Genomic DNA, 23,296 nt, shown 5'->3' on the forward strand with positions numbered 1-23,296 from the left:
TTACATCACTATGTTCATTGGTGTATTCATATATCGTATACAAAACCAATATATAAAGGAGGAAAGAGAGAGCTGAACAAGAAGGCATAATAATGAGCATAAAAAGACATGAATATTATAAAAATATCTAAAAACAACAGCTGATACTAGCATCGTGTTTAATAATGCTGCTTTCAGACCGCAAAACTGGCTTTGACCCTGTATTTGGAAACGTTTCCAAAAACGGGTCTGCCAGGTAAAACCCCTTTCACACCGCATCTCTTAAACGGTATATTACCGTTTAAGTGCGTTTTTTTTTACACTGGCAGACCCGTTTTTGGAAACTTTCCAAAAACAGGGTCAAAGCTAGTCTTCAGTGTGCGCCGCCCCCGCCCCCCCTCCCCCGGGGGTTAAGACCCCCAAATCCCCCCCACCCCAGGGCTAACAACCCCCCCTCCCTGTGCAGCCGGTACCTCCGTTGCGTGATCTGGCACTGCAGTTGGTCGGGGAAGCACTTATGAAAAAAAGCGTCTTTCAGAAAATGGCTGCCCCATAGGAAAACCAGTTTTAAAAAAATGTCTTTCGTATGGGGGCAGCCATTTTCCGAAAGTCACTTTTCTTATAAGAAAAGTGACTTTTGGAAAATGGCTGCCCCCATACGAAAGACAGTTTTTTAAAACAGGTTTTCCTATGGGGCAGCCATTTTCTGAAAGACGCTTTTTTTTCATAAGTGCTTCCCCGACCATAATTCACTGCCGGGATCCACAACGAAGGTACCAGCTGCACGGCGGGTGTCGACACACGCGCAGCGTGGGGGGGTGTCGACACATGCGCGGGGGGGGGGCGGCTCCAGTGCTGCAAATATTTAATGAGTGCTCATTAAATATTTGCTGCTCTGAATTTAGGACCCAGCTCATTGGCTGGGTCCTAAATACCGTTTCAGACCCGATTTTGATGCAAAAATACCGGGTCTGAAATGGGTAGGACCCTCCATTTTATCCGTTTTACAAAATCGGCTTTTGTAAAACGGTTAAGGGGTCCTGCACCTTTCAGACCGCACAGATTACCGTTTTAAAACGGTAAAAAAACGGCAATATACCGTTTACAAAGTGCGGTCTGAAAGGGGCATAACACTTCCGAGATTTAGTAACCATGGTAATCAATAAACAGACGTATCTAAGCCAATCACAGAGATGGAGACGTTCCCGGTCTATATGATGCGGTGTCACATGACCCGCTCGTCCAATAGGTGTACCGCTATTAGTTTGAACAGAGGGGAGATAAACACGTGTATAGGCATGCATCTCAAGCCTCACTATGGGGCTGATAGTTGGCCCGAGATATCTTAAAACACAGTCTCGTGTGAGGTCGTGGAGAACGCATATTAAATGAAGCGATCACGTGACTCGCGCTTCATTAGGCAGGAAGTGTTCCTGTATATGCATTCCAGGTCTCTCTATGAGAGCAGGCTTTCGGCTGGATATCATAAGACACATGCCTAATAGCACATGGTGTGAAGACAGACTTCTCATTGGCTGGAAGTTTATTACAGTCTCATTAGGGAGCTAAACATGACAGAGTATAAATGAATGGTATGCAAAACACATAAACATATAAACTGTAGGGTGTTTAGGATGAAACATTCTAAGAATATTTTAAAAAACATAATCCAAAAACATATTTTATTTTAAGAAAGAAAAATAAATAAAAATAAATAAAAATAAAAATAAACCAACAGTGGGAGAAAGACCCCCCTGGTGGTCGGTAATGAGAATACAATTTATTAGTATTCTATAGATTGTAAGCTTGCAGCAGGGCCCTCCTACCTCCAAGTATATCTGTTGTTACCCAGTTTGTCTTATCACTGTCTACTATTGTAAAGCGCAACGGAATCTGCTGCGCTATATAAGAAACTGTAAATAAATAAATAAATAAATTAGTATATTCAATTCAGTCTGATATCTTGGGTGTCAGCATCCAATTTTAAGATGATGACCATCACGTATATTGAATGAAAATATATATAGGAATAATATACTATACATAACCGTACATTATGATCAAAATAATAATAATAATAATAATAATAATAAAAAATAAAAAAATAATAATAAATGAATAAAAGAATAAAATAAAATAAAGAAATAAATAAAAATAAAAATAGTGACGGTAATAGTAGGAATAATATAATAATTAGTATTAATTAAACAGAAATATAAAATGTGAACCTCAAGATGGGCTAGATGACACTATTGAGTTCAACTGCTTCGTTTAGACCATTTGGATATATCGAATTCATTTGGTACATCCAAAATACCTCTCTCCTACAGAGTGTCTTGAACCGGTCACCACCTCTTAGGGTTTTTGGTATGTGTTCGACTCCTATTAGTCTGATTTTTGTAGGGTCACTGTCATGAAACTGAAAGAAGTGATTTGAGACACATTGGGGGAAATTTACCAATATGAAAAACCTAGTTTTTCGTATTGGTATTTCCCCTACGGCTGCATACGACTGTTTGAGTCGTATGCAAAGTCGTGTTCCGGAGGGGAAATTACAAAGCAGTCAGATACGACTGCTTTGTAACCCTCCGATGGTGTAACAATTCGTATTAGCTGGCCATATATACGGCCGCTAATTCGAATTTTTCTAGCAGTCTGCACGGATCAGTCAGATCCGTGCAGGCTGCAATGTGTAAAAAAAAATAGAAAAATAAATCAATTTTAAAAAAAAACGGCGTGGGGTCCCCCCACAGCTATAACCAGCACCAGGCTGAAGGAGCCGGGCCGGTAATTAAAAATCAGGGAACCCGACAAATAGGGGTTCCCCGATTTTTAACAACCAGCCCCAGGCTCCAGGTCCGGGGCTGGTTCCCAAAATACGGGGGACAAAATGACTAGGGGTCCCCCGTATTTCAAGAACCAGCCCCAGGCACAACCAGCCAGCAGGGTAATGCCACAGCCGGGGGACACTTATGATAAAAGGTCCCGCGGCCAAAACATTAACCCTACCGACCAGTCAGCCTGGCCAGGGGCCCTGGGGGAGTGGGGACCCCCCCAATGAAGGGGTCCCCCCCCTCCAGGACTTACCTGACCAGGCTGAAGCCTGGTACTGTCCCCGATGCCCCTGGGCGGTGGGCATCGGGCTGATTATGGTGTAAAAAAAAAGATTAAACTATTGTTTTTTACTGTGGCACTACAAGTGCCAGCAAGCCTCCCCAGCAAGCTGGGACTTGGAGAACCACAAGTCCCAGCCTGCTGGGCATTAAAGGGCCCGCTGGCACTTGTAGTTCCACAGTTAAAAAATAGTACACAAGGGTGTTTACAATAAATAAGTGAGGATTCTATCAGAAGGGGTGTGTGTTATATTGCAATAACATTAGATTATACCATGATGTTAGTTGTACAGCCTTCCTAAGGTTAATTTTTGTAGATTCTGGTAGGGATTTTATATAAGGTAACCAGATTGCAAAGAATTTTTTAGCCTTTGCATCCTTATTTAATGACATCTCGAGCCAGTCCATCTGGAAAAGATGGGATATCCGGGGCACTAATAGAGATATGGACAAAGTATTAGATTGGATCCATTGCGATAAAATGGTTTTTCGTACTGCTGCGGCTATTTTAGATAAAAATATTCGTTGCCCCGCTGGTTGGCGGATGTTGTTGGGGGTTGGGTATATGTCCCATAATGCCCATTCAGGGGTGGCAGTAAATGTAATATTATATTGCGATTTAATATAGGTGCATACATTGCCCCAGAAGTTCTGCACCTCCAGGCAACTCCACATACAATGCAGAATATCTGCTTCAGGCATTTTACATTTAAAACAGCAAGAGTCTTCTGCAGTACCCATTTGTAACATTCTTTTTGGAGTGTAATATGTTCTATGCAGTAGTTTGTACTGCATTTCCATATATAAGGCAGATATCAATGTTTTATTTAACCTTACAAAGGCAGATAGGAGGGAGGGCAATGTTATATTGGGCAGGTCTATGGTCCATTTTGCCATGCCTGAGTCTAATGTGTCTACATCTATGCGTCTTTTTATATGTAAATATAGTAGAGAGGTGGTGCACGGCTTATTATGAGCATGTTTGATCATAATATCCATGCCTGCAGTCTTGTATGTTGCCGGGATTCGTTTAATCTGGCTGGATACATAACTTTTCAGTTGGTAATATACATAAATGGGCAAATTCACCTCTGGATATTTATTACAGATTTGCTGGTAAGACATGATGGGGTCATCTCCATCTCCTATGAATTGGTACAGTAATCTAAGACCTTTTGCTTCACAACATCTGATCAGTCTGGTGTTTTGGATTATCTGCCCATTAGTGTTAGTGTTATAAAGGATTGAGTTGAATATCGTGTCATGTGTGGATAGTTTAAGTCTAGAGCGTGTCATTCTCCATGCTTTACATGTCGTGGTGAACAATAGATTCCCTGCAATTTCAGGTGGATATTCCGTTGGTCTCATGTGAAGGAGACTCGGCAATGGGACCTGCGAACTCATTGCTTGCTCAAGCCCTGTGTCAGCATAGTGGCTTGTGGAATGTATCCAGTCAATTGCGTATCTGAAATTAGGTGCCAACATATAGCTTTTTATGCACAGTAAATTAATGCCTCCCAATGATACATGTTGTGACAATTTGAACATAGAAATCCTGGGTTTTTTCCCATCCCAAATAAATTTGCTGATTGCCGAGTTTATAGTACGTAAATCGGTCTCAGATATTAAAAGAGGGAGCATTTGGATGGTATACAGTATCCGTGGGAAGGAGATCATTTTGATCATGTGGCATCTTCCCAAATAGGACAGGGGCAAGGACTTCCAGGATTTTAGGTCTGTCAACAACTTTGTTATGAGTGGGGGATAGTTTACCGTGTATAATTGGGTCGGGTCTACCGGTATTTCAAGTCCTAGATATGTTAAAGAGCCATCTGCCCATATGAATGGGAACTCACTATGCCATCCAGATCTAGCCCCTCTGTGCAGTGCCAATGCTTTGGTTTTTGTTTTATTTATCACAAAGCCAGATATGTCCTCGAATTCTTTTAATGTTTTTAAGAAGCCAGGGAACGCTTCCTGTGGGTTAGTGAAATAAAGCAGCAGGTCATCGGCGTATGCCGAGACCCTCAGTTCCGTTCCTCCACACTTTATTCCCTGCCAATCGCCCTGTCGGTGAAATAGCCTAATCAGGGGATCAATGGCCAAATTAAATAACAGCGGGGAGAGTGGACATCCCTGTCTGGTGCCGCGGGCTAATATGAAGCTGGCGGTGTTTAGGCCGTTTACAGTAAGGACTGCTGTAGGGCTATTGTAAAGTCTGCGGAAAAATTATATAAAGTTAACCCCAAATTGTTGGGTGTGGAGCACCCTTAGGAGATGGGGCCAGGATACCCTGTCGAACGCTTTATCTGCGTCGCAGCTCACTAGTAGAGAGCCCCCCTGTTTTACTGACTGGGATTTAGTTATAGCCGCCACTACTTGCCTAATATTATGCACTGATGATCTGCCTTTAACGAAACCTGTCTGGGATGGATGAAGCAGTTTCGGCAAAACCACTTGCAACCTGCGGGCCATTATAGTGGTCAGTATTTTTAAATCTTGATTTAGCAAGGAGATCGGGCGGTAAGAGCCGACCAGAGTAGGGTCCTTACCTGGTTTTGGTAGTAGTATGATCCTTGCCTGGTTAAAGTCAGGAGGTGCGGCATTTCCAGCTAATATAGAATTATAAAGGGACAGTAAATGTGTTTTAAGATGTGGCAGTATAATTTTGTAATAGTCCGCTCCTAGGCCATCTGGGCCCGGCGACTTCCCTTTTGGGAGACCTTTTATGGTCGCCTCTAGTTCTAATTCTGTGATGGGCATTGTTAAGGCTTCTCTTTTTGCTTGAGTTAATATTGGAAGCGATGCCCTCCTAAGGAAATCCATCCCTAATGCTGGATGGTCAGCAGGGGAGGAGTATAGGTTTTTATAGTAGTTTAAAAATTAAAAATTATCTTATTTACATGATGTTGTGGGCGCTGTCCACGGGCAATGGTAGCTAGTAACTTGCCAGATTTGTTTCCCCACCTGAAGTACCGTTGTTTTTGAAAATCCAGTGTGCACTGTGCTTTTTCCGTACATAGGCTGTCATATAATGCTTTGGTGTCGGTGTAACATTGTCTATTGGCTAAGGTATCACCCCTAACATAGCTTCATATGAGTCCGAAACAGCCGTACTCAGTTCTAGGAATCTAGCATTCAATTTTTTCTTCTTGGTTGAGGTGTATGATATTACATGTCCACGTATCACTGGTTTGGATGCTGCCCAGAATAGGTTAATGTTGTCTATATGTTGAAAATTGTCATCGACATAATTTAGGAAGTGTTGTTTTAACTCTAATTGAAAGTCGGGGGAATCTGCTAGATATGAGGGAAACCTCCAGTTATAGGAATGTCGTGTGGGTGTGGTTAAAGCCAGTTCAAACCATGTAGGAGCGTGGCCCGAAATCAGTATTGGTTCAATATGGGCTTTTTTAACCCTGTTTAGCATGTGTGTGGGCAGTAACCAAAAATCTATTCTCGAGGAGGTGTGATGGGGGTGAGAGTAGAACGTGTAATCTCTCTCAACCGGGTGCAAGTAGCGCCAGGGGTCTGAAATATCCAGAGAGCTCATCAATAAACCCAGGGCAGGGGGTGGCATGTCGCCGCATGTATTATTATTTCTATCCAGCGATTGTTTTTGCGTGGCATTAAAATCTCCTCCTAGAATTACAGGACCCTCTGCCCAGCCCTGCAGTGGAACAAACAGATTTGTGTAAAAGACAGTATTGGGGCAGTTAGGAGCATATAATGTTGCGAGGGTGAACAGTTCACCTTCTATCTTAAGTTTCAAAAACACATAGCGTCCCTCAGGGTCTTTCAGGGTGTCTATCACTTCGTGTCTTAGGGATTTGTTAACAATGATGAGGACTCCTCGTCTTTTATCGTATAGGAGGCTGCATAAAATTTTGTGAACCAAGTATCTCTGAGAGTGTTAGGGTCTCCCTCCCTCCAATGTGTTTCTTGTAACACTGCTACATCTGGTTTTAAACGTTTCAATTGTTGTAGGACCTTTTTCCTCTTGAGAGGTGTATTTAAACCCTCCTTCGTTCCATGATAGAAATCGTATATGTGTGCGTGTGATAAGCATATCAGCGACTTGTGTGCTCATTTAACCTATACCTGATAAGGGAATCATACCAAATAGAGCAAGCGTCTGCCTCGTGGGGACCCCAGTCCCAGCGAGCTGGGGCCTGACCACGAAACTAGTTTTATATCTAATCCTATCTTGTGACCCACTATGCATCCTTTGGATATACCGAACAGTTCCTACAATTTTTATATTTTTTCGAACCCAGTAATCAGGCCAGCCTTGCCTGTTGTAACCATTACTATAATAATTGGCTAGATAAAAGTTTATGGGGGGGGGGGGAAACTTTGTGTCTTTTTGACACCAACTGGGTAACGCACCCCTGGGGGGCAACTAGAATAAGTATCACAGATTGAATCCAGTAATGCTTTAGCCAAAATAACATCTTTACGCTATTTCTATGGGTGTATACTTGCAAGTATATGTCAGCGACAGTCAATCAGCGTCCGATAAGTGAGAAGGGTCATTCACAACAGAGTCCAGAAAGTTCTGTGCTGAAGCAACTGTATCAAAGAAATGTTGTTTTCCATCACGCTGAATGCGCAATTTTGCTGGGTACAGCAGTGCGAACCTGATGCCTGCCTCGAACAATGATTTGCATATGGGGCAAATTCTCTTCTCTTCATCGCTACCTGGTAGGAGAAGTCTTGGAACAGTAGCAGACGTTCACCTTGGTACTGTAGGTCTCCTATTTTACGGTATGCTTCCATCACTGTTATCTTGTCCAGATAATTAAGAAATTTAAAGATGACAGTTCTTGGTCTTCGCCTTTTGTCTTGATTGTCAGGGCCTATGCGGTGTGCCCTTTCGATTTGTATTATGCCCGCAGGTGGTAAGCATTTGAGTTCCTCTGGTAGCCATTTTGAAACTAGCTGTAGTAGCTCGCGATGTTTCACTGATTCCGGTAGGCCAATGAGGCGTAGGTTATTCCTGCGATTCCTGTTTTCCAAATCTTCTAATTTGTCTTGGATGGCTAGTATGGTGGACTCCTGAGATGCTATCGTGTTCTTTGCGGCAATGAGGTCATCTTCCACGTTAGAGATACGCTGTTCTGCTTCTTCAAATCGTGAGCCGTATTCACCCAATTGCGAGACCACCGATTCTATAGTTTCCTTTATTCCAGATAGTTTCTCGTCAAGCAAGGGTGAGAGTATGGCCGCAAATTCCAGTGCATGTGTTATGGAGGAGGTGCTCTCTATAGGGGGATCCATCTCCCGTGATGCTCTTTTGTCAGCCGGTGATGTTGGAGGGGTGGTCTCGAGCGTGGGTGAGGATCTTTTATCTTTATTTTTCATCGAGGGTCCACTCCTCCCGCCTCTCGGCGTTTTTCCAACATATTTATCCATTACTGACATGTGTGCTCAGTCTCGCAGGCTGCATTAGCCCTCTTTCCTTAATGTCAGTGCAGGTGGGGCAGCAGGTGAATGTGTTGTTTCACCGCTATAGTGGTGTTCCACCACCTTCCACAGGGAGGCAGTGCAGGCTTGTTTTAAAGATTTTGTGGCTTGCTTCAAGTTTAGCACAAAAGTGCTATTCCTTAGTGTTTGGGGCTATGTTATGAGAAGCAATGTGAGAGCCCAAAGCCCTACTCCTGGTTATTTGCTTCAGGGTAGCCCTGAGGTTGGTGTTCAGTCCTCTGGGGGCCTGACCGCTTTAATTTAGTTTGCTCGTTTATGTCACTGCCGTCTGCCAGTATTGTAGAGCTTGTCGTAGATAGTATGATCAATATACTTATGGAGAGTACTTGGGGTAAGTCTTCCTACTGTATTTGCAGGGTCTTTTGCAGTTTTTCCCCTAAGTTTTTCTCTAAGTGAGCGATGTTCGTGGGTCTTATGCAGGTTTGGAGAGGTTGGGGCGGTTAGGGAATTGGGTGAGGGGCATGTGGGAAGCCCAGCCCGCTGAGGTGTCCCTACTCCCCCTCCGCAGTTCACTTGCCTGTCTGCTGTGTGTGGCTTTGCCGCCGCCTGCCTCATCCAATATGGCGCCCGCGATCCGGCTGATCACATTCGCCTGGTCTCTGCCGCTTTGTTTTCACCCCGTGCGGTGGTGTTGCCGCTTGGGTCTTCTGCGGTCGTCTGGTCGGGTCAGTTGGATTCACCTAGCCGGTGTTATAGCGGTGTGTAGCCGGTGGAGTGTGCGGTGCGCTTCCAAGATGGGGCCCATACTCCTGTAGCGCTACGTTTCAGGCGCTGATTCCGGGGTATTTTGTGTGGTGGGGAGCCGGGTATCCACCTCTTGCCCACCTCTATCTCCTAATCGGGGGGTCCACAGGGCCCTGGGACTCCTCCGCTGATTTTTATGCCCTTGCTGGTCGGTTCTATGAGTCTGGGGCTGGAGAGCTCCTTAAGATGCGGCCATCAGCTGGGTCCGCCCACCGGAAGTCCCCCACCCATTTTTTACAACTAATACAGGGTGTTGAATTGAAAAACTCTTATGCTTTCCTCACCTTGGATATACCTATATTTGTATACCAATATTCCACACCTATTGGGAGTGCAATCTATAAACAACAAATTAAGGAGAGATGGTGCCCTGGGGGAGAGACACAGGAAATTTATAACGGATTGTATTTTGTTTATTCTTCAGCACAACTATTTTTTATTTCTAGACACATTTTATCTTCAGGTGATGGGTACGGCCATGGGGACCAGGTTCGCGCCGAGTTATGCCAACCACTACATGGGGGAGGTGGAGGACTCCCTCATTTGGGGGGGCCCTTTCGGTGCGAACCTGGTCCTCTATGGCCGTTACATTGACGATCTATTTATTATTTGGGATGAGGATCACAAATCGGCACTCTCTTTTGTTCAACACCTTAATGATAATCAGTTCAACCTAGCATTCACACACACCTATCACCCTAACCGGATTTATTATTTGGATCTGTCTCTTGAAATCCAGAACAATAAGATCACTACGAGTACATTTTTTAAGGACGTTAGTACCAACAATTATCTTAACTTCCATAGCTCTCACCATCCCGCATGGAAGAAAAACATACCCAAAGGACAGTTCCTTCACTTGAAAAGGAACTGTTCTAATAATAGCACTTTTGAAAGACAAGCAAAAACATTGAGTGAAGCATTTGACCAATGCAAATATCCCAAATATATTATCGACAAAGCACTGGTGGAAGTATCAAAGATAGAAAGAGATACTATTCTCAACAAAATCCCGCAGGCTCCCTCGAAGAAAGAGGAAGAAAAAAGAGAAATAGCTTTTATTTCCAAGTTTAATGACTTCAGTCATAAAATTAGGAATATAATAAAGAAAAATCACAATATCCTGAAAGGGGATAATCTCTTGTGTGGATTTTTACCAGAAGAACCGGTTTTTATTTTTCGGAAAAACCGTTCATTAAAAAATGTATTGGCTCCAAGCTTCCTTAAACAGGTTGATAAAACACCAGACCCCAGAACAACTACCCCTTGGCTAGGGATAAAACCAAAAGGATTTTTCCAGTGTGGCGTTAGTCGCTGCATAACTTGCAATTATACAACAAGAAAAACATCTCAAATCCAAATTGATGGAGATAAGATGTTTGATATAAAAAGCTTCATCAACTGTAACACGAGTTATGTAATTTACGTTTTAATCTGCGAATGCGGACAAAAGTATGTAGGACGTACAACTCGCCCGCTCAAACAAAGATTTTTGGAGCACCGTAGAAATATAACCAAAAACCTCTGCACACATAGTGTCTCAAATCACTTCTTTCAGTTTCATGACAGTGACCCTACAAAAATCAGACTAATAGGAGTCGAACACATACCAAAAACCCTAAGAGGTGGTGACCGGTTCAAGACACTCTGTAGGAGAGAGGTATTTTGGATGTACCAAATGAATTCGATATATCCAAATGGTCTAAACGAAGCAGTTGAACTCAATAGTGTCATCTAGCCCGTCTTGAGGTTCACATTTTGTATTTCTGTTTAATTAATACTAATTATTATATTATTCCTACTATTATCGTCACTATTTTTATTTTTATTTATTTCTTTATTTTATTTTATTCTTTTATTCATTTATTATTATTTTTTGATTTATTATTATTATTATTGGTACTTATGTATTATCTGGGCTCCCATGTTAAATGCACCCCATTTTTTCATACCCCTACTATCCAACTACGCATGGAGTTGATTTTATAAAGTGTGGCGAGCGCAGCGAGCCACCGTGCCCGAAGCGTGGTGAGCGCAGCGAGCCCCGCGAGGGGACGCGGTCTCATAAGAAAAACGGGAGCCCAGATATTACATAAGTACCTTATTATTTTTTTGATCATAATGTACGGTTATGTATAGTATATTATTCCTATATATATTTTCATTCAATATACGTGATGGTCATCATCTTAAAATTGGATGCTGACACCCAAGATATCAGACTGAATTGAATATACTAATAAATTGTATTCTCATTACCGACCACCAGGGGGGTCTTTCTCCCACTGTTGGTTTATTTTTATTTTTCTTTATTTTTCTTTATTTATTTTTCTTTCTTAAAATAAAATATGTTTTTGGATTACGTTTTTTAAAATATTCTTAGAATGTTTCGTCCTAAACACCCTACAGTTTATATGTTTATCTTTATGTGTTTTGCATACCATTTATTATACTCTGTCATGTTTAGCTCCCTAATGAGACTGTAATAAACTTCCAGCCAATGAGAAGTCTGTCTTCACACCATGTGCTATTAGGCATGTGTCTTATGATATCCAGCCGAAAGCCTGCTCTCATAGAGAGACCTGGAATGCATATACAGGAACACTTCCTGCCTAATGAAGCGCGAGTCACATGATCGCTTCATTTAATATGCGTTCTCCACGACCTCACACGAGACTGTGTTTTAAGATATCTCGGGCCAACTATCAGCCCCATAGTGAGGCTTGAGACGCACGCCTAAACACGTGTTTATCTCCCCTCTGTTCAAACTAATAGCGGTACACCTATTGGACGAGCGGGTCATGTGACACCGCATCATATAGACAGGGGAACGTCTCCATCTCTGTGATTGGCTTAGATACGTCTGTTTATTGATTACCATGGTTACTAAATCCCGGAAGTGTTATTAAACACGATGCTAGTATCAGAAGTTGTTTTTATATATTTTTATAATATTCATGTCTTTTTTTATGCTCATTATTATGCCTTCTTGTTCAGCTCTCTCTTTCCTCCTTTATATATTGGTTTTGTATACGATATATGAATACACCAATGAACATAGTGATGTAAGCATCACACATGTGCTGATTTGTCCAATTAAGGACAGGTATACAAACCATCCTCCAAGCCACATGGCTATTCCTTCGACAAAGCTGCACCTAGTTGCAGGTAAACGAGTCAGGAGCCCTGGACATTGCACCCAGCACTTTTATTTCCCTGGATCCGGACCAGCCACCCCCAGCGCCACAACCGCGCACTCCATTTATTCCATTCCACTGGACTCTGGCACCTTCACCTATTTTGGAGAGACAGTGCTGTTTATGCACTCCGAATGGAACAATTCCTCCTGGTGATCCAACTGTGGCAACTGTGGTAACTATTCAATTCCACCCACTACCCGCATACCACCAACTGGTGCCCATTACATGTTTTGCTTTGGATATTATTGGAGCAAATCACTATTAGCGGTGGCATTCATAGGAACGGATCCTGTTGTCTTACCATTATTGTTTACTTGTTTTTAATTCTTGATATTAAATATTGTGAATGTTCATTGGTGTATCAGCGCTATTTTTTTCCTTTTTCTTTACCTATCTTTTTAAGGTATTACTCACCCCTTTAAGTAGCTGCTTCGCACACGCACCCCAGACCAGCACCCGGTATTGTTGCTTGGCAACATTTGCTTTTCTCTATCTCCTGAGTGCTACCAGATGTGCAGTTACGTATATTCTATTTCTCTTATTTATGATGCAAGGCCACACTTGGTTTGTTTTCACTAATAAACACTACAGTATGTTATGTTGATTTGAGAAATTTCAAAATGGTGACATAGTGAAAACCTTTGGCATTGATTATTAAAGCTCTAGATCAGGCCCCCAATTGTTAACGCCACCCCACGATCAACGTCAACCCGAAGCGTGGCGAGCGGCGGCGGTACGCATCCTACGACCTTTTCATACCCCCACTATCCACGTCGGCGTGGAGTTGAGAATAGTAAGTGTGGCGAGCGCAGCGAGCCACCGAGCCCGAAGAGTGGCGAGCGGACGCGGATACCTGTGGAGCCCGCGAGGGGACGCGGATACCTGTGAAGGTATCCGCGTCCCCTCGTGGGGCTCGCTGCGCTCGCCACACTTCAGGCTCGGTGGCTCGCTGCGCTCGCCACACTTTCTATTCTCAACTCCACGCTGACGTGGATAGTGGGGGTATGAAAAGGTCAAAGATCAGTTTTGCTATGTGGCCATGCTGAAACTGATGCAAGGCATGCTGGGATGTGTAGTTCATCAACATCTGGAGGGCCGCTATTGCCCAGCCCTGCTCTAGATAAATATAAGTCCTCAAACTGGAGACTTGCATGTAGGCAACAAGTGAATAGATGGAATTAGGAACACATTTCGGTACTCTTTACCTAGAACGGCGCCCAAGATTTTGATCTTGGGCATCGCAAGGTAAAAAATTGCATCGGTCGCATTGCATGCGACCAAAAAATCGCATGCGATGCGACCGACGCGATTACCGTGATTTCACATAGGGAACAATGTTAAATGGCCCAATTAACCCGATTTTACATAGGGAACAATGTTAAATGGCCCACAGAGCCCAAATAGGCACCCTCAAGTGTGAAATGGCCCCCCAATTGTTAACGCCACCCTACGATCAACGTCAACCCGAAGTGTGGCGAGCGCAGCGAGCCCGCGAGTGACGGCGGTACGTGTCCTCCGACCTTTTCATACCCCCACTATCCACGTCAGCGTGGAGTTGAGAATAGAAAGTGTGGCGAGCGCAGCGAGCCACCGAGCCCGAAGTGTGGCGAGCGCAGCGAGCCCCACGAGGGGACGCGGAAACCTTCACAGGTATCCGCGTCCCCTCGCGGGCTCCACAGGTATCTGCGTCCGCTCGCCACGCTTCGGGCTCGGTGGCTCGCTGCGCTCGCCACACTTACTATTCTCAACTCCACACCGACGTGGATAGTGGGGGTATAAAAAGGTCGTAGGATGCGTACCGCCGCCGCTCGCCACGCTTCGGGTTGACGTTGATCGTGGGGTGGCGTTAACAATTGGGGGGGCCATTTCACACTTGAGGGTGGCTATTTGGCCTCTGTGGGCCATTTAACATTGTTCCCTATGTAAAACCGGGTCAATTGGGCCATTTAACATTGTTCCCTATGTGGAATCGCGGTAATCGCGTCGGTCGCATCGCATGCCATTATAATGGCATGCGATGTACATGCGATGCCCGCGATGGGCGCCGTTCTAGGTAAAGAGTACCCACATTTCTTATAGTTAAACATGTTCATCACTTACCGAGTAGAGGAGCAGCTGATAAACATGCAGGGAGCATGAGGAAGCAGATAACATGCCAAGCAGTCATATTTATGCCCACCTGCAGTGTGAGAGAAACATGGAACAAATAAAGTCTTGGCAGGTGTATGCAACAAAATAAAACTGCAGGGAATAAGGGGGTTATTCTGCTCGGTGCGGTGGGACCATAGGCGGTCGTTTTTTTTTTTTTTAAATCTGCGCATGCGTAGCTTTTGCTATGCGCATGTGCGGCAACCTCACACCGCTCACGGACGGGTCTCTCCATGCGAAAAAAACTGTCCTCAAGAGCACGGTCATTGTGGGCGGGATGTGGGCGTTTTTCGGTGAGCGGCCGGAATAATGAGGGAAACTGGGCGTAAACATGGGCGTACACAGGGGTGTGCACCAAAAACGTACAGTGCCACAACCGCCACGATCTGTGAACGCGCCGTGCATTTTGATACAAAAACAGGCGGACGCCAAAGATTGCTCATGACCATTCCTAGAGATACCGCATGAGAGCGGATGCCTGGGTCTGCTAATTAACGCTGATTACTACTCAAACACATGCACCTGAATGTAATAAGCAATGCTGCAGCCTATTAAGTCCAAACCATTATTTCACTACCTGCAAGAGACACACACACACAGCACTCAAACACATTGGAAGCATATCTTTCTACACTTCAACATGTAAAGGTTTGTTTAATTTTAGGTAAGATTCATTCTAATACCTGGTTATATATGTCAAGGTAGTTAGTTTATAACCATCTACACCCATTCAGTAAGTGTTTTTATATACTTTAAAAAGCAGGACACTCAATTTACAGAAGTCGACATGTGTCAACTTTTTCACTGTAACACAAACATACCAGTTTTTTATTAGGAAAAAGACACATAAACCACATCTAAGAGCAACAAGGATGTTTGAGCAATGTCCTAAGGACATGGCCACTATTTTGCACACAATCTTTTTATTTTAGCCCAACGACATACATTATGCACTTTCATATCTGCTATGAATTTTATGTAGCACACTCTGTATGTAAGATGCCACCAAGCACATTATTGCAATCACATCTCTCTAACAAAGGATCCCAATATCTGCCTATCACACTGTAAACTCATATTTCAATCAATATTTGAACATGTTTGCACACAAACCATTTTGTCATGCTTGGTCGAATGACACATCTTTAACATACCTGTACCACGACCGATGGGGAGTCCTCACTGGTTGTTTTTGGAGGACACATAATCATTCCTACACAAATGTCACTTTGGCCCCTTGTTTGCTTACCTCACCCACTCCATGAGGAAATCAATGTTCTGGCCCTGGTTTTAACTAGTAATGTAGGAGATACATAACCTGCACAGAAACTGCTTTCTCACCTATTAAGTTGCTCTGCACATGTGCTGGCACAAACAAATTAGCAGGGAAATGGTGGAGATGAACATGTGCATGGTCATGGAGAGGGTTCTACATGCCAAACTTGAACAACACATCACTACATTCACCAAGTTGAGTAAGTACACATAAATGTAGTATTTGGTTTACACAAGAAATTACACATACAACACGGGTTTTTTATTTTGTAAAATTAATTTATTTGCTGTTAAGCATCACAGCTTTTTTTTTTTTTAATGGCATAAATATTAACAAAAAAATATAATAACAAAAATAACAACCAGCCAGAACAAGAAGTGGCATATCTACAAACATGTGTTACCCAGCAACTGCAAAGGTGAAATGAAAGGGGACACCAGCATACGACCTGCAACACCCAGGAAGAATGCTAAGCAGGATACACACCAGCAAAAATATACCCTGCATTTCAAGAGTTGCAAATGCAAAGATTTGGGGTCCAAACACAGAGGAAGTGAATAAGGTGGCATTACTTTGGCCATTTTTCCCCTTTTTTGATGGGGCCTTGGGGCAAGGGGCCTTGGGGATAGCGGCCTTGCGCCATTTTTTTGCCAGTGGGCACAGGAGGGTCGGCAGATGTTGTCGCTTGTTGAGCAGCTTGGGGTGGGGCAGCAGATGGGGTGTCCGCCCTGAGCGACCTGGCGGTGGTGAGCAGCTCCACCAGAATGTCATTTTGGCGGCTGAGTTGTTGGCCAATGTTTTGCATGCCAGCCGCCAGAATGTCATTTTGGCGGGTGAACCCCTCAAACTGTTGGCTGTTGGCAGCCTTCCAGTCGCCAAAAAACTCCCCAAACTGCTGTTGACAGGCTGCAGCCTCCACCTCTTGCTGCACGACCATCTCCAGCAGCTGTGTCCACATGGGCTCCCCTGCCAGCTGTAGCTGGGGGCTTCGTGTTGGCCGAGGCTAGCCGGATCTTCTAGGGTAAAAAGACAAATCAATGTCACCATCACACACACAAACAATGTCTCTTACCCCCCCCTGACCTCGGCCAAATCCACCACATCCAATGCCTCCAGCTCCATGGGGGTATAGTCCAAATTGGATGGGATAGGCCCCCTCCCGATGGACATGCTGTGATTATACCGCTCAGTCATCTTCTTCTTCAGCCCACTTTTGAAGTCTGTCCACCTACAAATAATAAATAAAAGTATAATCAGGACATATGTGCACCACTCTGATATTGAACACCATTACTACGTTACATTTACTAGTGTGACTGATATCCCTCATTAGGCCGCTAAATGCACATACATATCTCACTATGCTGAAATGAGAGCAGCCATGGCCAAAGTGTGCTCCTCCAGCTGTTGTGAAACTACACATCCCAGCATAGCTTGCCAGTGTTGCTATTAGGGAGTAATTTAACTATGGGAAGGCATGCTGGGATGTGTAGTTTCCCATCCGCTAAATGTGCACAGTTTGGACATCCTTATTTAATTTGCATCATATGGAACATGTTTCCACAAATTTATAACAACAACACACTTGTTGTTGTCCCATCACATACTTCACATGAGCAGAACTGTGGCCATAACCTCACATCACACCAATGGTGCATGTTTCATAGATAAATGTGGGTTATTAGACATGGTTTTGTTCACATGTGTCATTGAAGTGTAGCACTATCTACAAACACACCTTTCTATTATCCTCAAAACATACATGTAACATATGTACACACATATTTGAATATCTGGGGGAGAAACACACTTGCCTTTTCTTAACTGCCACCAAATCCCTTGGCACTCTTGACACCTTATTCACTTCCTCTGTGATTTTCTCCCAAATCTTTAGCCTTGCACTGGGAACCGGCCTCCTGGGAGCTAATTCAATCCATTCTCGTGCTAGGGGTACTAAAACTCTCAATTGTTCCTCTTGAAATGCAGGGTTTTTCTTTTTGCTGGTGGTATCCTGCCCAGTACTCTTCCTAGATGTTGCAGATCGTTTTCTGGTGGCCCCAGTCACCTCACCATGCAGCTGCTGTGTCACACATGTTGGTAGAGATGCAACCTCTTGTTCTGGCTGGTTGCTGCGCCCTTGTTGAGCCGGTACAGTAGGAACAGGGCCTGTTTGTGAGGGGCACCCTTGATCTTCCCCCATACTCCTCTCTTGGGCCCTCCTTCTCCGCTCCTGTTGCCTCCTGCTCAATGTTTCCATCATGGATTCAAGTCTTGCCCTCTCTAGGGCATCCTCAGCTGCGGAATCATCAAAACCTGACATGTTTGCAGCAAAAGTGGTCTGCATCTGGCTGCATATTTATATGCTAAAATCCCGCCTTTCACAAGGGGCGTATTTTTCCCCCCGCAATGTTGTAGCTAATTACCGCCGATAAATCCCGCTTAAATTACGCTGTAACAAGGCACCTGAGCATACACCTGTACATGAACATACACAGGTTGTTGACCATTCTGTGCTACATGGCTAAATGTGTTCACATGTAATTCCACTGATGAGTATGTGTTTTCAGGTGGTCTCTGTTGGAGTACTTGTATGCTTTCTTATCCAAAATGAAAAACATACCAACGTTACAATGCTTTCCTTACATTTCTTATGTGTAATAATTATTCACAGAGCAGCATGTTGTATATGCGTTATTATCAGCGTATGTATTAGTATATAGTTGCGTGTATAAATTTTCACATACTGTATATACAGTACATGTCTCCCTACATTGAATGCATACTGTATGTTCGTGTGTGCATATCGGAATGGTCAGCGAATCTTTGGATTAATAAAGTTAACAATAAAAAAAGCAACCAACAAAACTTATATATGTACCTGCAATTAATAACTGCGCCATTGCCAATATGTCTACAACAAGGGCAGTGCCTTTTTCCAATGAGGAGCTGCTGGCGTTGGTCCAGGTCATGGACCAGCGCCTGGGACCCCTATGTTTCAAACGCTGCCCGGCGCTTAATCTATGCCCGGACCCACATTCGGAGGAGCCTGGGGCAGGTGGAGCGGCGCTGGTCAGACCTGCGCCGCCAGCAGCCAGTCCTGCTATTACAAATTCGGCGGCATATTAGCCGATGTAAGTATATTTTTATTTACAAATATGTATGCGTTTGTTAGCAATGGTTTAAAGAATGCTTTTAAATATGTGCATGAGTATGTGGGTGTCTATATGGGTGTATAGGGGTGTATATAGCTAAGGTCTGATTTTTTGTGTAGCATATCTATTCATTAGCATGAGATTTTTATTAGTTATATGAAAAATGTACATTTGTAATGTTATAAACATGACTAATGTGAGTTTTTCTTTCCCCCATTTTCATGATCCACAACCTTTAAATTCAATACCATCACCATTTCAGCATACGCCAGGGCACGCATGAGGGCCAGGGAAGAGGCCCAGCGCCAGGAAGCCCAGCTCCTGGAGGAAGAGGAGGAGAGCACCTTGGGGCCCGCTGGTGCCCACCCCATCTCCACCTCACCTTCCACCAGCCACTCCCCTACCCCCACCCACCCCCCTCCCCAACCCCATTTCCAACCCCCCTACTACTCCCCACCACCCACCCCCAACCCTTACCAATCCCCACTCCACCCCACCACCTTAACCCCAACTCCCATCCCATCCCCCTTGCTCCTGTCCCCCCCATTCACAAGCACAGGAGCCCCATCCAGTGGTGACCAGGATGGGACTGCTAGCCATAAGTAAACAATGTGTGTAATGTTTACATACACATTTCTACACATAAACAATCACAACACCCACATATGTGTAGCCCCCATCATCATTAGTTGCAACATATCACTGCAGTGCAACCCTGAGCTGTGGCCTGTCCTCCTCCAGGAACAAGGGTCCCCTTGGTGTATTTTTTGAGTGTGGGCATGCCTCACCCCTTGAGTAATTGACATAACAGTACATCCAATGACATATCCTACATTAGTGGTGTTGAAGTTATGTGGGACCAGGTGTTGTGTAACTACACTTCCCAGCATGATGTGCAACATTCATTTATATATTTGTTTGTTAATAGTGTGTGAGGCCATGCGGATGCATGCTTTTCAAACATAGCTGTAGGCCTATAATTTGTACAGCAATGTCCTACATTTTAAAAAGTAAGGAGTGGTTAAGCCGCAACTATGTCATTACCCTTAAATAGCACAGGTTAATTGTGAGGTTTGAGGTGATTCCACCAGCACAAACCTCCCAATTGTGATGCAGCATACATTCATCCAAGAAGGAGGAATTTATTTCATGTTATGTAATATGTACAGTATGTGTGTGTAAACATAATAGTATTTAGTACCGTGTTTACAGCAGACCCATCTTCAATGTAGTTGAAAAATTTATGTGGCCTTCACACTTAACTCACAACTTCTTATTATGTTAAAATACAACAAACATTTGTGTATATTATATATTAATTATGTTTTTTTTCCCTTCACTACAGACACTGGACAGCACCAGGATGATGTGGCCCACATTCTGAGGGAAATATTCCTCACCCTTATTTATTTAAACCTTCTTTTTGGCAGACTGGAGGCCCTCCTTTAATTTTTTTTTTTTCCCTTATTATGTTTTGAAAAAATAAAAGTTTTTGTTGAGTTAGAAGTTGCCTGTGTTTTTAATCAGAAATATGTTAGAGGGTTTGTAAGGGCAGGTACATACAGATGTGTAATGTAACTTATATTTGTAATTTGAGGTGAGGGGTAACGATTGATGTGTGAATTTGTGTGTTTTTGGGTTAAATAACACATAGTGAAAAGGCATGAATGTTTAATGTTGTTAGATTGAAACATCACACATAACATCAGGGTAGGTATACATGTTAAAAATTTGGAACAAACTAATTATGGACATAATTTAGTACAGACACACAAACACCAACATAACTTTATTTAAAAGTAAAACTACATTTAATATTTAAAAAAAAAAGTAAAACCAATGTGGGGACACATAGATAGTGAATAAAATGCCACATTACAACATAATAAATATACATGTAATGAGGGTTAAAATGTTGTTTTATTAGGGTATTTATTAAGGTAGACAACACTCATCTCTGGATCCCAGGCCATCGACACTCATCTCTGGCTACCAGACCGTCGACTAGTATTATTGGCTCCCAGGCCATAGACATTCATTTTCAGCTTTCAGGCTGACACCTCCTGTCATCACCGGCTACCAGGCCCATGACCACTGAAACCATCAGTTCCTAGACTGTTACTCATTGTATCCTAAGTCTTCTCAAGATCCCCAGTTTACACTCCTCTGAGTCCTCTATTACCGGCCAGCTTGTTCCAGAGGACCAGGGCAGGGGGCTGCGACCTACTCGTCGGGCGCAGCTAAGTTCAAAGCTCCTTGTAGGGCTCCCTGGTGTAAACCACCAGCGAGTTAGACTCTGCTCCCCTGTTCTTGGTCTCCACCAACCCTCTGGTTCAGCTGATCCCTGGAACCCCAGTATATGTCCTCACCATACATCAAACCACCCTGTTTCCTGTTTCCAGCGCCCTCCACTGGTCCACCCAGTTCACAGCCGGGAACACAGAAATCCCCGGTGCTGACATCCAACAGCGGGCACATGCGAGGGGATGTGTTTCCATAACACATCCTCTAGCATGGTAGTGAGGGGATATGGGGACGGCCGGTGGAGTGGGGGCGTCGGCGATTTGGCGGGGTGGCACAACAACTGCATGTGTTAAATGGGTTAGTTGTTTGGTGTACAGTTGTTTGTTACTGGTGGCTGTTAGTCCACACATGGGAAGAGAGAGTGTGGTAAGATGAACCAGGGTATAAGATGACATCCTCTTGTTTATGTCACCATAAATTTAGGAAGCACCTGTGATCTCCTAACTGTAATTTTTCAATCCCAGCCTATAATATGGCAATTGGGAGCTGATTGGCTGCTGCATTATCACCTACCACTCTATCACTTCACCAGACATAATACATCTGCCCCCAAATGCTCTGTTCCGGGACATCCTTGTCAGTTGCAGAAGTGGGGCTGCAGCAAAGACCAAAATTCAAATAGGGTAACAATGCCAACTGCCATCCCAAACACTGCCATAGAGCGCTGGCCAGTACTCACTGGCAGTTGGTATGTCTCCCCTACTTGAATTTTGGACTGTGACGCAGACCCACCTCTGGTACGGCCACCGGCAAGGTAGTCTAGGAATAGAGCATTTTGTACCTAATGGAATGGGTCATGCTGGAGGGTATGTTGTCATTCATTTTCTACATGTCAGGTATAACAAGCAAATGTATCCTGGTCTAAAATATATAAACATATATATGTTGGTGATTTGGCAAAGTATAAAATCATGTGAATTACTAAAGGCACTTTTTTTTTCCAAAATGGTGGCTGTACGTTAAAGTGAGCCAAAACCTGTGTGGTAAATTTAGTCCTTTATTCTGGTTCACTTTCAAAGGCAAATTCCTTCTCAAATGGACAAAACCATGTGCACTGCAGGGGGGCAGATGTAACCTGTGCAGAGAGAATTAGATTTGTGTGGGGTTTTACTTCAAAGTGAGATCTATATTGCAGTGCAAAAATAAAGCAGTCAGTATTTACCCTGCACAGAAACAAAATAACTCACCCGAATGTAACTCTCTCTGCACATTTTACATCTGCCCCACCTGCAGTGCATATGGTTTTGTCCATTAGAGAGTGAATTTGCCTTTGCGAGTGAACCAAAATAACCCCCATAGTATCAGACAGGCCAAATCTTGAGTCACAGTCTGCCAATGCAGTGGATTCACCCATTGTTTCAAACTACATCACTGCTGCGCTGCCTTCATCATGTCCAATACATGAAATAAAATAAAAAATATATATATAAAAAGGTAGATAGAAAAAATGGGAAACTGCAATGAGATATCAGTCAAAAGGAAAGCCCAGGAAGAACATTACAGTGACCAGGAGTGTGATCTCCCTATTCCACTTGATGACACTTTGGAGTAAGAGATTTCGGTACTTGTTTCCTAGCACGGCGCCCCGCGATTTTGATTGTATTGATCGGGTCGGAAAAATCGCGTCGATCGCATGCCAACCAAATCTCATGCGATGAGATCTACGCAAATTTTACATTGGAATCAAGGTAAAATGGTCCCTGAGACCCAATTTTACATTGATTTCAATGTAAAAAGCCCCAAAACCCCCCATTTTAATAGCAAACCCCCCTAATTTTAATAGCAAACCCCCCCTCATGGTTCAAATGCCCCGTCCATTGTTAACGCCATCCCACTATTGACGCCAACCCGAAGCGTGGCGAGTGCAGCAAGCCCGCGAAGGGCGGCGGTACG

General features: G+C 43.7%; 1 protein-coding gene across 2 annotated transcripts in view; it reads right to left on the reverse strand.

Annotated features, from left to right (window-relative positions):
• The window catches only part of PGLYRP2 (peptidoglycan recognition protein 2), a 53,351-nt gene that overhangs the window by 17,636 nt on the left and 12,419 nt on the right, over nt 1-23,296 (reverse strand). Inside the window, exons 1-2 of one of the 2 annotated variants that reach the window (XM_083184940.1) lie at nt 15,826-15,959; nt 14,624-14,702 (exon numbers count right to left, since the gene is read on the reverse strand). In XM_083184940.1, the coding sequence (XP_083041066.1) occupies nt 14,624-14,702; nt 15,826-15,882 (136 nt within the window). In that variant the 5' untranslated portion in view covers nt 15,883-15,959. Of the gene's footprint in view, nt 1-14,623; nt 14,703-15,825; nt 15,960-23,296 lie in introns of those variants that run through there. The other variant, XM_083184939.1, reaches the window with a different exon arrangement.

This window comes from Crinia signifera, chromosome 4 (assembly GCF_055691185.1).
Source record: "Crinia signifera chromosome 4, ASM5569118v1, whole genome shotgun sequence".
Taxonomy (NCBI): Eukaryota; Metazoa; Chordata; class Amphibia; order Anura; family Myobatrachidae; genus Crinia; species Crinia signifera.